The sequence below is a fragment of the Vitis vinifera genome, chromosome 12, assembly GCF_030704535.1.
Source record: "Vitis vinifera cultivar Pinot Noir 40024 chromosome 12, ASM3070453v1".
In the NCBI taxonomy this organism is placed as follows: Eukaryota; Viridiplantae; Streptophyta; class Magnoliopsida; order Vitales; family Vitaceae; genus Vitis; species Vitis vinifera.
This window is the reverse complement of record NC_081816.1, coordinates 8,250,111-8,262,395: the sequence shown is the minus strand read 5'-3', so window position 1 is coordinate 8,262,395 and position 12,285 is coordinate 8,250,111. Positions and strand designations below refer to the sequence as shown.

Here is a 12,285-nt window from a genome sequence, read left to right as displayed (position 1 = left end):
TAACCGAGCATGACTATAACCATATTTTTATTTTGTAGGTCAAATAACATTGATATATAGTAGTTTAACCTAATAATTTTAATCTTTCAACTTCACCTAAACTTCAATCAACTAATGAGAAACCTTCAAACTCGATATCTTTGTTGAAAATAATATTCTTCAAATATGATATCTTTGTCAAAAATACCATTTGGCACAAATAAATTAAACTTACAAATATTAAATATCTTTTATAAACTTAATTTTTAACAAACCTAGAGCTAAGTCGGGTATGAAACAAAAAGGTTGTCATTCTCATTCAATGACATGTCGGGAGCTTTATTATATTAAATTGCATCATATATATATATATATTCCCCCCTTTATGGGGTAACCTTTCAAACGACTTGTTTTTTCCCTTAAACTTTTTTAGATTCGAGTCAATAATTACTAAAACACAATTCATGACCATCGACAAAACCTTCACCAGATGTTTGTTGTAGAGCTGACAAAAGTATTACATTTTAGTTTTAAAATTTTAAACTTGAATACTTTTTACATAAAAACAAATAACTTTTTAAGCGATTATCATCTTTTTATCTTTATTCTTTTATATTTATGTTTTTCCCTTTTTACCAATCTTTGAGCAATTAGCTCCATTTTAATATTGCACTCTCTATATCTCTTTTAGGGTTTGTATATAACATGAAAGTTCTAGCAAATAGAAAATAAACAAAAAGATCCTAAATTTTCAAAAGTAATTTGAAACTATCGCTTTAAAGTGGAAAAAAAAAAAGTAAATGACAATTACTAAGAAACTTCATGACCATGACCGAAACCGTATTTTTATTTAATGGGTCAAATAACATTGATATATAGTAGTTTAACTCAATAATATTAATTTCTTTAACTTCACTAAGCTTCAATCAATTAACAAGGAACCTTCAAACATGATATCTTTGTCAAAAATAATGTTTGGCACAAATAAATAAAACTTACAAATACTAGTTTAGCTCAATAATATTAATTTATTTAGCTTCACTTAAACTTCAATCAATTAACGAGAAACCTTTAGACATGATATCTTTGTCTAAAATAATGTTTGGCATAAATAAATAAGACTTACAAACACTAAACTTATCTTTTGTAGACTTAATTTTTAACAAATCTAAAGCTAAGTCAAGCACAAAACAAGAAGCTTGTCATTCTCATTCAACGACATGTGGGGGTTTAATTATACCAAATTGCATCAAAACAAACAAGTAATCAAAATATAATAACTAACTTACAAGTTTGGAAGCAATTTTAAATTCACAATCTCTTTCTTGTTTTTCTTCTCTCTCTTCATTGATAATACTTTTTCACAAACAAAATATGTGCAATAATTTCCTCCTTTATGGTAAGACCACTTTAAAAAGACTTCTATTTTACCCAAGACTTTTTAAAATTCAAGTCAATAATTATTAAAAAACAATTCATGACCATCGATAAAACCTTCACTAGATGTCTATTGCAGAGATTGTGAAAGTATTACATATTAGTTTTAAAATCAATAACTTCTATACTTTTTACATCAAAACAAATCACTTTCTAGACCGTTGTCATCTTTTTATTTATACTCTTCTATTTTATATTTTCCCATTTTAACCAAAGTCTTTGAACAATGGACATCTTTTTATTTCTAAATTTTATTTTTAGTTCCATTTTGATATTGCACTCTCTAAATTTCCTTTAGGGTTCATATGCAATACCGAAAGCTCTAGAAAATGGAAAATCGATAAAAATCTTAAATTTTCTTGTTTAATTTACCTTAAAATACAAAGGATAATCAAATTCGATTAAAGTTATTTAAAAATTTCAGATACTTTCAAATTTTTTATTCAATGACAAGAAGCTAAGTCAAGAAGCTTGCCATTCTCATTCAATGACATGTGGGGGTTTAATTATACCAAATTGCACCAAAATGAACGAGTAATGAGAATATAATAACTAACTTACAAGTTTGACAACAAATTTGAATTCACAATCTCTTTCTCATTTTTCCTTTCTTTCTTCATTGATAATACTTTTTCAAAAACCAAATATGTGTAATAATTTCCTCCTTTACGGGGTGACCACTTTAAGAAGACTTCTATCTTCCCCCCAAACTTTTTCAGATTCAAGTCAATAATTACTAGAAAAACAATTTATGACCATCAATAAAACCTTCACTAATGTCTATTACAGAGATTATGAAAGTATTACATATTAGTTTTAAAATTAATAACTTCTATATTTTTTATATCAAAACAAATCATTTTTTAGATCGTTGTCATTTTTTTATTTCTATTCTTCTATTTTATATATATATATTTTTAACCAAAGTCTTTGAACAATGGACATCTCTTTATTTCTAAATTTTATTTTTAGTTCCATTCTGGTATTGCATTCTCTATATTTCTTTTAGGATTCATATGCAATACCAAAAGCTCTAGGAAAATGGAAAGTCAGTAAAAACCTTAAATTTCCTTGTTTAATTTACCTTAAAATACAAAGGAAAATCAAATTCAATTAAAGTTATTTAAAAATTTAGATACTATGAAATTTTTTATTCTCCATATAAAAATGAATAATATTAATAGACCATGGCAAACAAAAAAAAAATATCAAGCTTAATCGTCCTTTCTTTCTTTCTTTCTTTTCTTTTTTTTTTTTTCTTTTTTTGTCTTTTTTATTTTTATTTTTTATCTTCCTTTTCATTCCTTGTCCTCTCTTTTTTTTCTCCTACTTTCGTCACCAGTTGCTATGCTCCACATAGATCCCTAAATTGGTCAAAGGGTTTTGAGAGTCTGGGACCCTCTTGCCCAATTTAGTGCCTCAATGATCTAGTCCAGTGAATTGGTGATTAAGATAGTGTGAGTTGCATTGCATTGATCATAATTAATTAAATTATTTTTTTTAGACTTTTTAATATAAAATAACATTGTAGCATTATTTTTAAGTGTAATTAATTTGTGTTCATATAAATTTAATTTTTAAAAATACTATCTATTTTCTTATATTTACATACAGGGGTTGAACTTGAGCAAGCTACAAGAAATATTAAACTGGGGTAATTAAATTAGATATTAGTCATAACTAAACTAGGTTTAATTGAAAATCAATCATAGAGAATCTATTTTAATTCAATTATCTTATGTGAACTCAAACCACATTTGATGAGTAAAAAATAAATAAAGGTAATATGCTTTTGACCTACAAATCCAAGTCAAGGTAATATCTTAATTACCAAGAAATGACTTAGGAATATGACAAAGGTCAGATTTCTAATTAGTAGGTCAAATAATACCCTTAATAACTTAATTTGATAACTTGACTTTCTAATTTCAATTAAGTTTTTAAATGAACAAGGAACATTGCAAAAAATAATGTTTGACAGAAACAATTAAAACTTATAAAAATTAGAATTATTGTTTATGAACTTAATTTTTAATAAATTGAGAGTTGAAGTCAAGCACAAAACAACAAGCCCGTTATTCTCATTCAAAAGTCATGTTTGAATGTTTTCTTGGACTAAGTTGCATCCAAACAAACATTTTTGAGGTAACTTGGAACTTCTTGCAATGACTTTAGAATTCATATTTACTTTTAATAACTTAATAACTTAATTTGATAACTTGACTTTCTAATTTCAATTAAGTTTTTAAATGAATAAGAAACCTTCCAATATAGGAACATTGCAAAAAATAATGTTCGACATAAATAATTAAAACTTATAAAAATTAGAATTATTGTTTATGAACTTAATTTTTAATAAATTGAGAGTTGAAGTCAAGCACAAAACAACAAGCCCGTTATTCTCATTCAAAAGTCATGTTTGGGTGTTTTCTTGGACTAAGTTGCATCCAGACACATTTTTGAGGTAACTTGGAACTTCTTGCAATGACTTTAGAATTCATATTTACTTTTCTTTTTTCTTTTCTTTCTTCATAGACAATATTTATTATTATTATTATTATTATTATTATTATTGGTTTAGCTCTACAATGCTTAATTCTTCATGTTGCTTTTAACCTTCATAAAAATCATAGTTGGTGTTAAGAAAAGGAAAAAAAAAAAAAAAGAGGAAGAATTAGAGTAAATGTTAAATTCTTTTCTTTGTTTTTCCTTTGAAATTGCAAAGGAAAATAACATATAATGAGATTGTTATAAATTTATGTATTTTAAAATTTTTTATTCTATATATAAAATAATGAAATATTTTAAAAAATATAATAAAATTATTTATCAAATTTAATCATATTTTCTATTTCTCTTTTACTTTTCCTTCCTTTTCACCTTCGAGCCTCCCTTTTCATTATTCAACTGTAGCATAAAAGTAGAGAAATGGGCTTCTAGAGTCTATACTAGACATCTCAAAGCTCATTTCTCAAGTTTCCACTTGGCCAAGGTATTGGTGATTGGGCTGATGGCCAGGCCCATTTTTCTTGTACCTGTTATTAACCCAGCCCATGCTCCAACAAAGGCTTGCATGTACCATGTATGGATAAAATTGAATAATTTTTTAATTTCTTTTAACAAAAAAATATATATATTTTGGGCCTCATTTGCTGCTGTCTGCAAGTCTGATTACAATTTTCTTGTAAAAACTTTTATTCTATAATGTTTCTATCAAAATTAGTTATATCGATTGATTAATATTTGGACATAAATAAAAAAAAAATGTTTTTAATAATGTTTTTGATATTATGTTACATAGAAAAAACAAAAAAAATATTTAAAAAAAGAAAAAACATCTACCAAGTGACAATACAATAATCATTAGTAATTTTTAAAATTTGTAAAAGTATAATTTTTATATTTCCTCAAATACTTATTTTTTATTAAAAGAAAAATACTTCCAAATATTAAGGAGAGCATGTTAAAGAGTGATTTTGAGACTATCAAAGTGATTATTTAAAATTTTAAAATTAATTTTTGATTTTTTTTTCTTTTTTATTAAAAGAAAAGTGTTTCCAAATACTAAGCAGAATTTGTTATGGAGTAATTTTGAGAGACTTAGAAACACTTTCTTTTGAAAAGTATTTATTGATAAAAATTAAGTGATTTGAAAATTTATGAAATTATTTTTAAAAATCTAAAAAATCACTTAAAATGATTATTGAATAATTATCGAGTGATTCCAGTAAAAATCACCTTTTGGTTATATAATCATTATTGAAAACACCATCAAAGAGTCAAAAGTATGTTTTTTATCATTTATATCCAAGCACTAAGATTCCTCTTATAATGATATTTTCAAAAGTAGACATTAAATATTTTTAGCAACAAAATTTGTTTGGAACTCAAATATGAAAAATAGTTTCTTAATCTTATTTTTTAGATATAAAGGCATTTATGCATTTACGTTTAATGCAAAAATTTCCAAAATGTTTTTCATTTTTCACTTGTTGCTCATAATACTTGTTAGTGTGCGGCTCTGTAAGGCACTAATTCACTACTTTGTGAGTCCAACAATGTCAGATGGTGACTACTCAAGCCTATTAAATGCTTTAGAGGTTGGGAGTAGAGCATGGAGGTGTGAACTTGCTTCCAATGAGGATAGACTAGAAAATGTTCTCTGTTCTTCTTCCTCCTTTCAATTTAGAATTGATTGCAATGTTTTAAAAACCGGACCGGACCGGCCGGTCGGACCGGTCCAACCGTCGATCGGTCACCATTCCAGTCCGATCCGGTCATTTGGACCGGATTGAGATCGAACCGGGGTTGAACCGTTCGAACCGGCGGTTCAATTGGTGAACCGGACGAACCGACCGGTTCCAAAAAAACCGACTGATTCAAAAGATTTTAACTTTTCTTTAAAAAAAAATTACAAAATAAAAATGTTACCAAGGATTCCATGTAACTTAAAACGAAATTTACTAAAGGATGTTGGGCATGTCTTATGACACACCCCACATACCCATTCCACTTTATGTGGGCTGAGTTTTGAGCCCGCCCACAAGCCCATCTTTAAGCTAAAAGCCATCCTGAGCAAAGAGCCTTTTATAGGAGTCATTTGACTCCTTGTTTCTCTTACTTTCCGATGTGGGATTGCTAAATATCAAAGAAAAAAAACATAACAAAACTCCATGAAGGTTTGAACCTTGGACCAGCCCTATTCCAAAGTCCACCTAAAACACCACCCGGCTACATGTATTTTTTTATCTAATATGCCAAACAAAACAACAGATATTAGATTTTAAATTTTTTTATAATATTAAATAAAAATAATATAATATTTTTAAAAATTATGAAATTAGTTTAAATTTTCATTTTTTTATATATTCACATTTAAACATTACACATATTTCATTTAATAAAATTTAAAATATTAATATGATTTAATTTGATAATATCAAAGATATAAAATAATATTATTGATGTTTAATTTATTTATATATATTTTAAAATTTTTATAATTATTTTTAATTTTAATAATATATAAATTATATATTTATGACGTCACCGGTTCAATAACGGTTCGATAGCGGTTCGATCGCCGGTCCGACCAATGAATCGTGAACCGGTAACTTTTCCGATTCACCGGTCCGGTTCTGAAAACATTGATTGATTGTCTTCTTTGAATTTGAGGCATGTTCCTGTAGTTCTTGCTTACCTAACCGTAAAAATTGTGTTAAGCTTATTATTGTTTACTCAAGTTTGTGTTAGGCATCCACTCGAAAAGCTTGCAAAGGACGTTTAGTATTGATGGGACAAGTCCTCACCTAAGATTGACCATTTAATATTGATGGGACAAGTCCTCGTCTAAACTTGACCCCTCTATACATGGTCATAGGTGGAGGGATCCTTGGATTTTTTTTCTTTCAATGAGAAGTTGCTAGCAGCTCGTCAATGTTATTCAAAAGATCTATCATCTATTGAAGCTTGTTGGCAAAGTTTTGGGGAGACATCCTGCCCAAGTGGGTTGACTGTCGTGTTTGTTTTTTGTTTTTTTTTTTATTTAATAAAAAAGTTAAAATATTTGATTTTTTTTATTCAGTTAAAAGCTACCTATTGATATTAATCAACATAATTTAAATGATCGATGAGTTTCATTTTATTATATTAATTGATATCACCATGTTATTTTTACTTAAATAAAAAAAGTCAAAATATTTGATTTTTTCTATTCTACTAAAAAAACAAACACCACCCCTAATCGAGAGTTATCATTCAAGTTCATATAAGAGTATTTGACTTGGGTACAAACAAAACTATCCAAATTTGGATACTTCAACCCTCTAAAATGAAAAAATTGAAAATTCCTCAATTTTGTTCTAAAAAAACAACTAGCTTTCAGAATTGAAATTTTATTTTATATCAAAAAAATTTTATCAATAGGTTTAATTTTGTTATGTTTGATATCTATATATTACTTTTAACTAAATAGAAAAAATTAAAATATTTGATTTTTTGTATTATACTAAAAAACAAACACCACCACTCGAGAGTTGTCATTCAAGTTCATGCAAGAGTATTTAACTTGAGTACAAACAAAAAGTACTCGAGTTTGGGTACTTCAACCCTCTAAAATGAAAAAATTGAAAACTCCTCAGTTTTGTTCTAAAAAAAAACAACCGACTTTCAAAATTGAAATTTTATTTTATATCAAAAGTTTAATAAATGTGTTTTCTAAGTTGAAAAACTATTCTTTACTAATAATAATAAATAAATAAACTATTTTTGTTATAAAAAACAAATGACTGTTTTCAATAATAGTTATCAAATAAGTCGTAGATAATTATTTTTAAAAACATTTCTAATAAAAACAATGAGAGTGATCCTCATTAAAGTACATCTATAGTGTTTTTATTAATAACTCTTTTAATGAAAACACTTCAAAAGAAATCTCTTATTGTTTGGATATTAATTAAAAATATATTTTGATAATATTTTTAGGAAACATTAGACAACAAAAGAGTGATTTTTAGAAAAATTACTAAAAATCACTTCAAATTATTTTCTAAATAATTAAAAAAAAAAAAACCACTTTAAACTTTCAAGTGCTAAAAAGTTATTTAACTTACTTTAACTCATCCCAAAATTAGTCCCACATAGCTCTAAAAGCACTTTGACCAGAATCACCCCTAAATGGGCTCAAAACACTCCTAAGACGTTATCGATAGTCAATCAAGTTCAATTAACAAGAAACCTTGTGAGGGGACAACATTCCAGTCAAGACCAAAATAACAAGCAACTTCCTTATTTGGTCCAATATTTTGTTGATTGGGCTTGTATAAGGCCCATTGTTCTTTGGTCCAAAAGGATTTTGATTTTAGCCCAAGCCCACAAGAGGTTCACATGTATGTGTGTGGCTTGAGTCTCCGGATCCGGCAAGCCAAACAAAAACAAATTACCATCTCCTAAAAGTAAATTTTATTTTTCATGTATTACATAGATTTTTTTAGGTTGATTTATTGGCATGAACCCTAATCGATTACTTATACTTGGAATGAGGTGGTGGTCAATCCAAGGGCATCATCATTAATCTCTATTCAATTATCTCTAAAAATTTTAAAAAGACAAAAGAAAGAATTTGATAATTTGCTAACGGAATAAAACTTAGACTCCAAAGGCACGTTATGGATTTTATTGTTTCTTTTTAAAAAAATTACAAGAATTCAATGTGAATTATAGAAAGAAAAAAAAAATCATAAAATAAAAAAAATAAATTTTATTTGTTAAATTAAGAGAATAAAATATTATCAATATTTGATTGCTTTTCATTTATGAAAATGGTGATGGGAATAAATTAAGAGAATAAAAATATTATCGATTTTTATTTTTATTTTTTAAACTTGAATAGCAAGGGTAGAGATTTTGTCAATTAGTAGTAATTATGAATTGATGTGATTGTGCCTAAAATTTTAATTATATTAATTTTGAATTCATTTTGTTTCTAAATTTTGAATTTTGGGATTTAACTATTTTTTTTAATGGTTTTTATATCATTTATTCTTCTATCCTTCAAGAAAAATTGTAGAGGAAAAAGGTAAAGTGGGTACAACAAATATGTTATGTTAATTTAATCCAACATTGAACCTAATCCACTAAACAAAACCAATAGAAAGGTGATTTGGTTGAAAAACATGGGTTGCCAACCACCTTTTTTTAAATGGATAATAAATATTGCTTTTAAAAATTTAAGACTTCTTTTTTATCATGTAATTTAAAAACAACTTTCTGATTTTTAAAATTTTTTAATATTGTTTGACTATTGTTCTCTAAAATTAAAATTTAAAAATAAAGTGAAATAAAAAATAAATAAAAGTTGCCGATTATTAAAATTTAAAGGAAAACGTGTACTTGTTGATTTAGTCATATTTTCTATAACTTATTTTTAAATTTTTTGTTTTAAATTAAAGAATAAAAAAAAATTAAAACAAGTTTTAGAAAACATGCGCCAAATAATTCTATCTATTTGTATTTATTTTTTTGAGAAGTTTGATAAATATAATCGAAACACCTAATGAAGGTGTTGGTTTAAACCAATGCTTTTAAAATCGGACCGGGTATTGAACCAAAAAAGTTACCAGTTCACAGTTCACTAGTCGGATCAGTGACGTCATAAATATATAATTAAAAATCAAATAATATTTATAATATTATTTATTCATTTATATATATGTATTAATGGTTTAAATTTATTAAAAAATATATATACAATATTTAAGGATGAAGCATAGTGGAATAGTAATGCTCATTTTGGGCTTGTGGTTCGCGGTTCAAATCCCCTTGCTGCAGCCTGTAGGAAAAATGTTGAGTTTTGCTTTTCAAATCCCTTTACCCAAGTTGGGCAATCAAGCCAAGTGGTTGCTGCTCATGGTTCAGCCCTTGATTAAGGGCCCATTATGCAAGATGGGAGTGGGAGCAGTGAATGCTGGGCCGGGAAGAGACTATAGTCCATTTTCCCAAAAAAAAGGGGTAGGCCAACAATGTTGGGCCGTGAGGGGGGAGTGGACTAAAGTGGCCCACTTGGCCAAATAAAAGTTGGGGTGTTGAACCGTTCGGTTCTCCAAAAACCGCCCGGCCCAAGGTTCGACGATTGAACCGTCGAACCCAGCACCCCGGTCCGATCTTTTAAACATAATTTTATTTTTATTTTTTATTTGAAAAATAAATTTTTAACATTGCATTTTATTTTATTTTTTATAGTAAAAAATTGTAAATACAAATTATTTAATTTCTAGTGATATGGAAAATTGAGAAAATTTATATTTATTTAGAATTTGATTTTTTTATTATTTCTTATCTCTAAATAATTAAGATAAAAGCAAGATGAACAATTTTTTTTATTTAGTTATTTATAATGAAAATAAATTTTAACCAAAATTTCAAGGTTTATCCACCTTAAAATGAAAATTTCAGACGTTGAAATTTATTTTGAAAAAGCATTATTTCATTTCCAAATTTAAATTCTGATGAAACCATCTTTAAAGTTTTTACCAATTTTTAAAATTTTTACATAAAATTTTTAAACCCAATATTCACATACCATTAATATATATTTTTTATTTCTTTATTTAATTTAAAAGTAAGAAAAGGTTATATTACGGGCGGAACGGGCGTTGCCCGTTGCACTGCCCAACGGCACAGCTCTTTTTAAAATCTACCAAACGGTCACCTCGGGCAGCACCGATAAAACCGCAGAGGCTCTCATTTGTGTGAATCTAAATCCGCCCCTTCGCGACGGATCGCCACCCAGCGCTACCACCAAAGGCGACAGTCTCTTGTGTTCTCCGCCACTGCAAAACCCTAATTCTATGCAATATCGGAAGCCCTAGAGTTGGGCACAATGAAGAGCGCCTCGAGACGGTTCTTGGTCTGTTTCCGGCAGGTGGAACTCGAGTCCGGCGATTTAGACGGCGGCGACGGCGTCTTTGAGTATGCCCAAGTGAAGAGCAAGGAGGAGGAGGAGGAGGCTTTGGGTGGTCCGCCGAAGCGAAGCTCTCGGCGGTTCTCGAAGGCTCTGAAGTCCGCGCTGTTCGAGAATTCCCTGGTTGGTTCATTCATCCGTTTCTCGCTTCAGAGTCTGGTTTTTCACCGTTGTCAATGACTGATTTTTTATTTATTTTTGTTCACAGAGTAGGAGCTTCCGATCCGGGTCATCTAGGATCAGTGTCGTAACCGCGGTAACCGCCGAAAAGGCACTGAACCAGTCTGAAACCATCAACCCCAATTCACGACTTTCCTCCGGTTCGTTCTCGTCCTCCTGCCGGAACCCAACCGGTGCAACTCCGAAGCCGCCGCCTGCGATGGAGGTGAACCGTGACGAGACCATGACCAACGCGTCGTGCTTCAACTCTGGACTCTGTATGTTTCTCGTAAGCCTGGTGCTCACCGTCTTCTGGGGTCGGCTCTTTGCGATAGCCTTCACGCTGATTTGGCTCTGCAGTTTCTCTCGCCGGAGCAGCCGCCTCCTGCCACCGAAGACGGCGTCGAAGCGACAGGAGAGGGTAGAGTCGTGGGACTACAAGAAGAGAGTCATAATGGAAGGGCTGCTGCAGAGGAATCATCATCACAGATTGCATTAAATTTTGACGTAAAAGTTCTCCCTTATTTTCTCCTCTCTAAGCTCTGCCTTTCATTTCCTTTCTTTCTTTCTTTCTTTCTATCCAAGGCACAGAGAAAAAAAATGCACAATTGGTGCATTTTTGGTAGAAAGTATCAGAAAATTTTTCAAGAAATGCTAAGTATGAATATACATATAAATACATGTGTAATATATTCATCAAATTATGGTCCTTGGGTGTATTTTTTTTTTTTCTTCTTAAATTTACCATTATTGATATACTAAACAAATGTGCCATTGGGTCCATAATTCTCCAAAATACAGAGACTAAATTGGGTTGCAAAGAAAGGAAAGGAAAATCTAAAGAGGATTCAGAGATGAAAATGAATATATATATAAGACTTTTTTTTTTCCTTAAATTTTGCTTGTTGGGATTATTTGTTATTTTTTTCTTAAAAAAGAAAAAAGAAAAAAAGAAAGAAACAATGGGTTTTTCAGTAATCAATGAAATTAATCAAACAATGAATATTGTCAGTCATGGCCAGCACTTTCCTATGTAAAGCCATACAAAATTGAGATTATCTTGTACGCTTTAGGTAAATGTTGTGAGGGTATGGGTTGGATATAAGTTGTAATTCAATTTTAGAAGCATTTACAATTTCAAAATTCTACACGTTATTCTTCTATGGTTTTTTTTTTACAAAAAAATTATGGGTGTGTTTGATAATTATTTAAAAAAAAATAGTTTTTGAGAACATACGCTCAAAACCTAA

The 12,285-nt window shown here is 29.1% G+C and overlaps 1 protein-coding gene across 1 annotated transcript; it reads left to right on the top strand.

The window, feature by feature from the left end:
- Positions 1 to 10,582: 10,582 nt before the first annotated feature.
- On the top strand, positions 10,583 to 11,736 carry LOC100853582 (uncharacterized). Its single transcript, XM_003633279.4, has 2 exons — positions 10,583 to 10,999; positions 11,085 to 11,736. Exons 1-2 carry the CDS (start codon positions 10,796 to 10,798, stop codon positions 11,532 to 11,534), a joined length of 654 nt encoding a protein of 217 aa, XP_003633327.1. The 5' UTR covers positions 10,583 to 10,795; the 3' UTR covers positions 11,535 to 11,736.
- The last annotated feature ends 549 nt before the right edge of the window (positions 11,737 to 12,285 follow it).

Bases quoted from the DNA above. Each gene is read 5' to 3' on its own strand.
- LOC100853582 (XM_003633279.4), top strand. From the start codon at position 10,796: ATGAAGAGCGCCTCGAGACGGTTCTTGGTCTGTTTCCGGCAGGTGGAA. The intron at 11,000-11,084 runs GTTGGTTCATTC...TTTTGTTCACAG, and splicing joins CGCTGTTCGAGAATTCCCTG to AGTAGGAGCTTCCGATCCGG.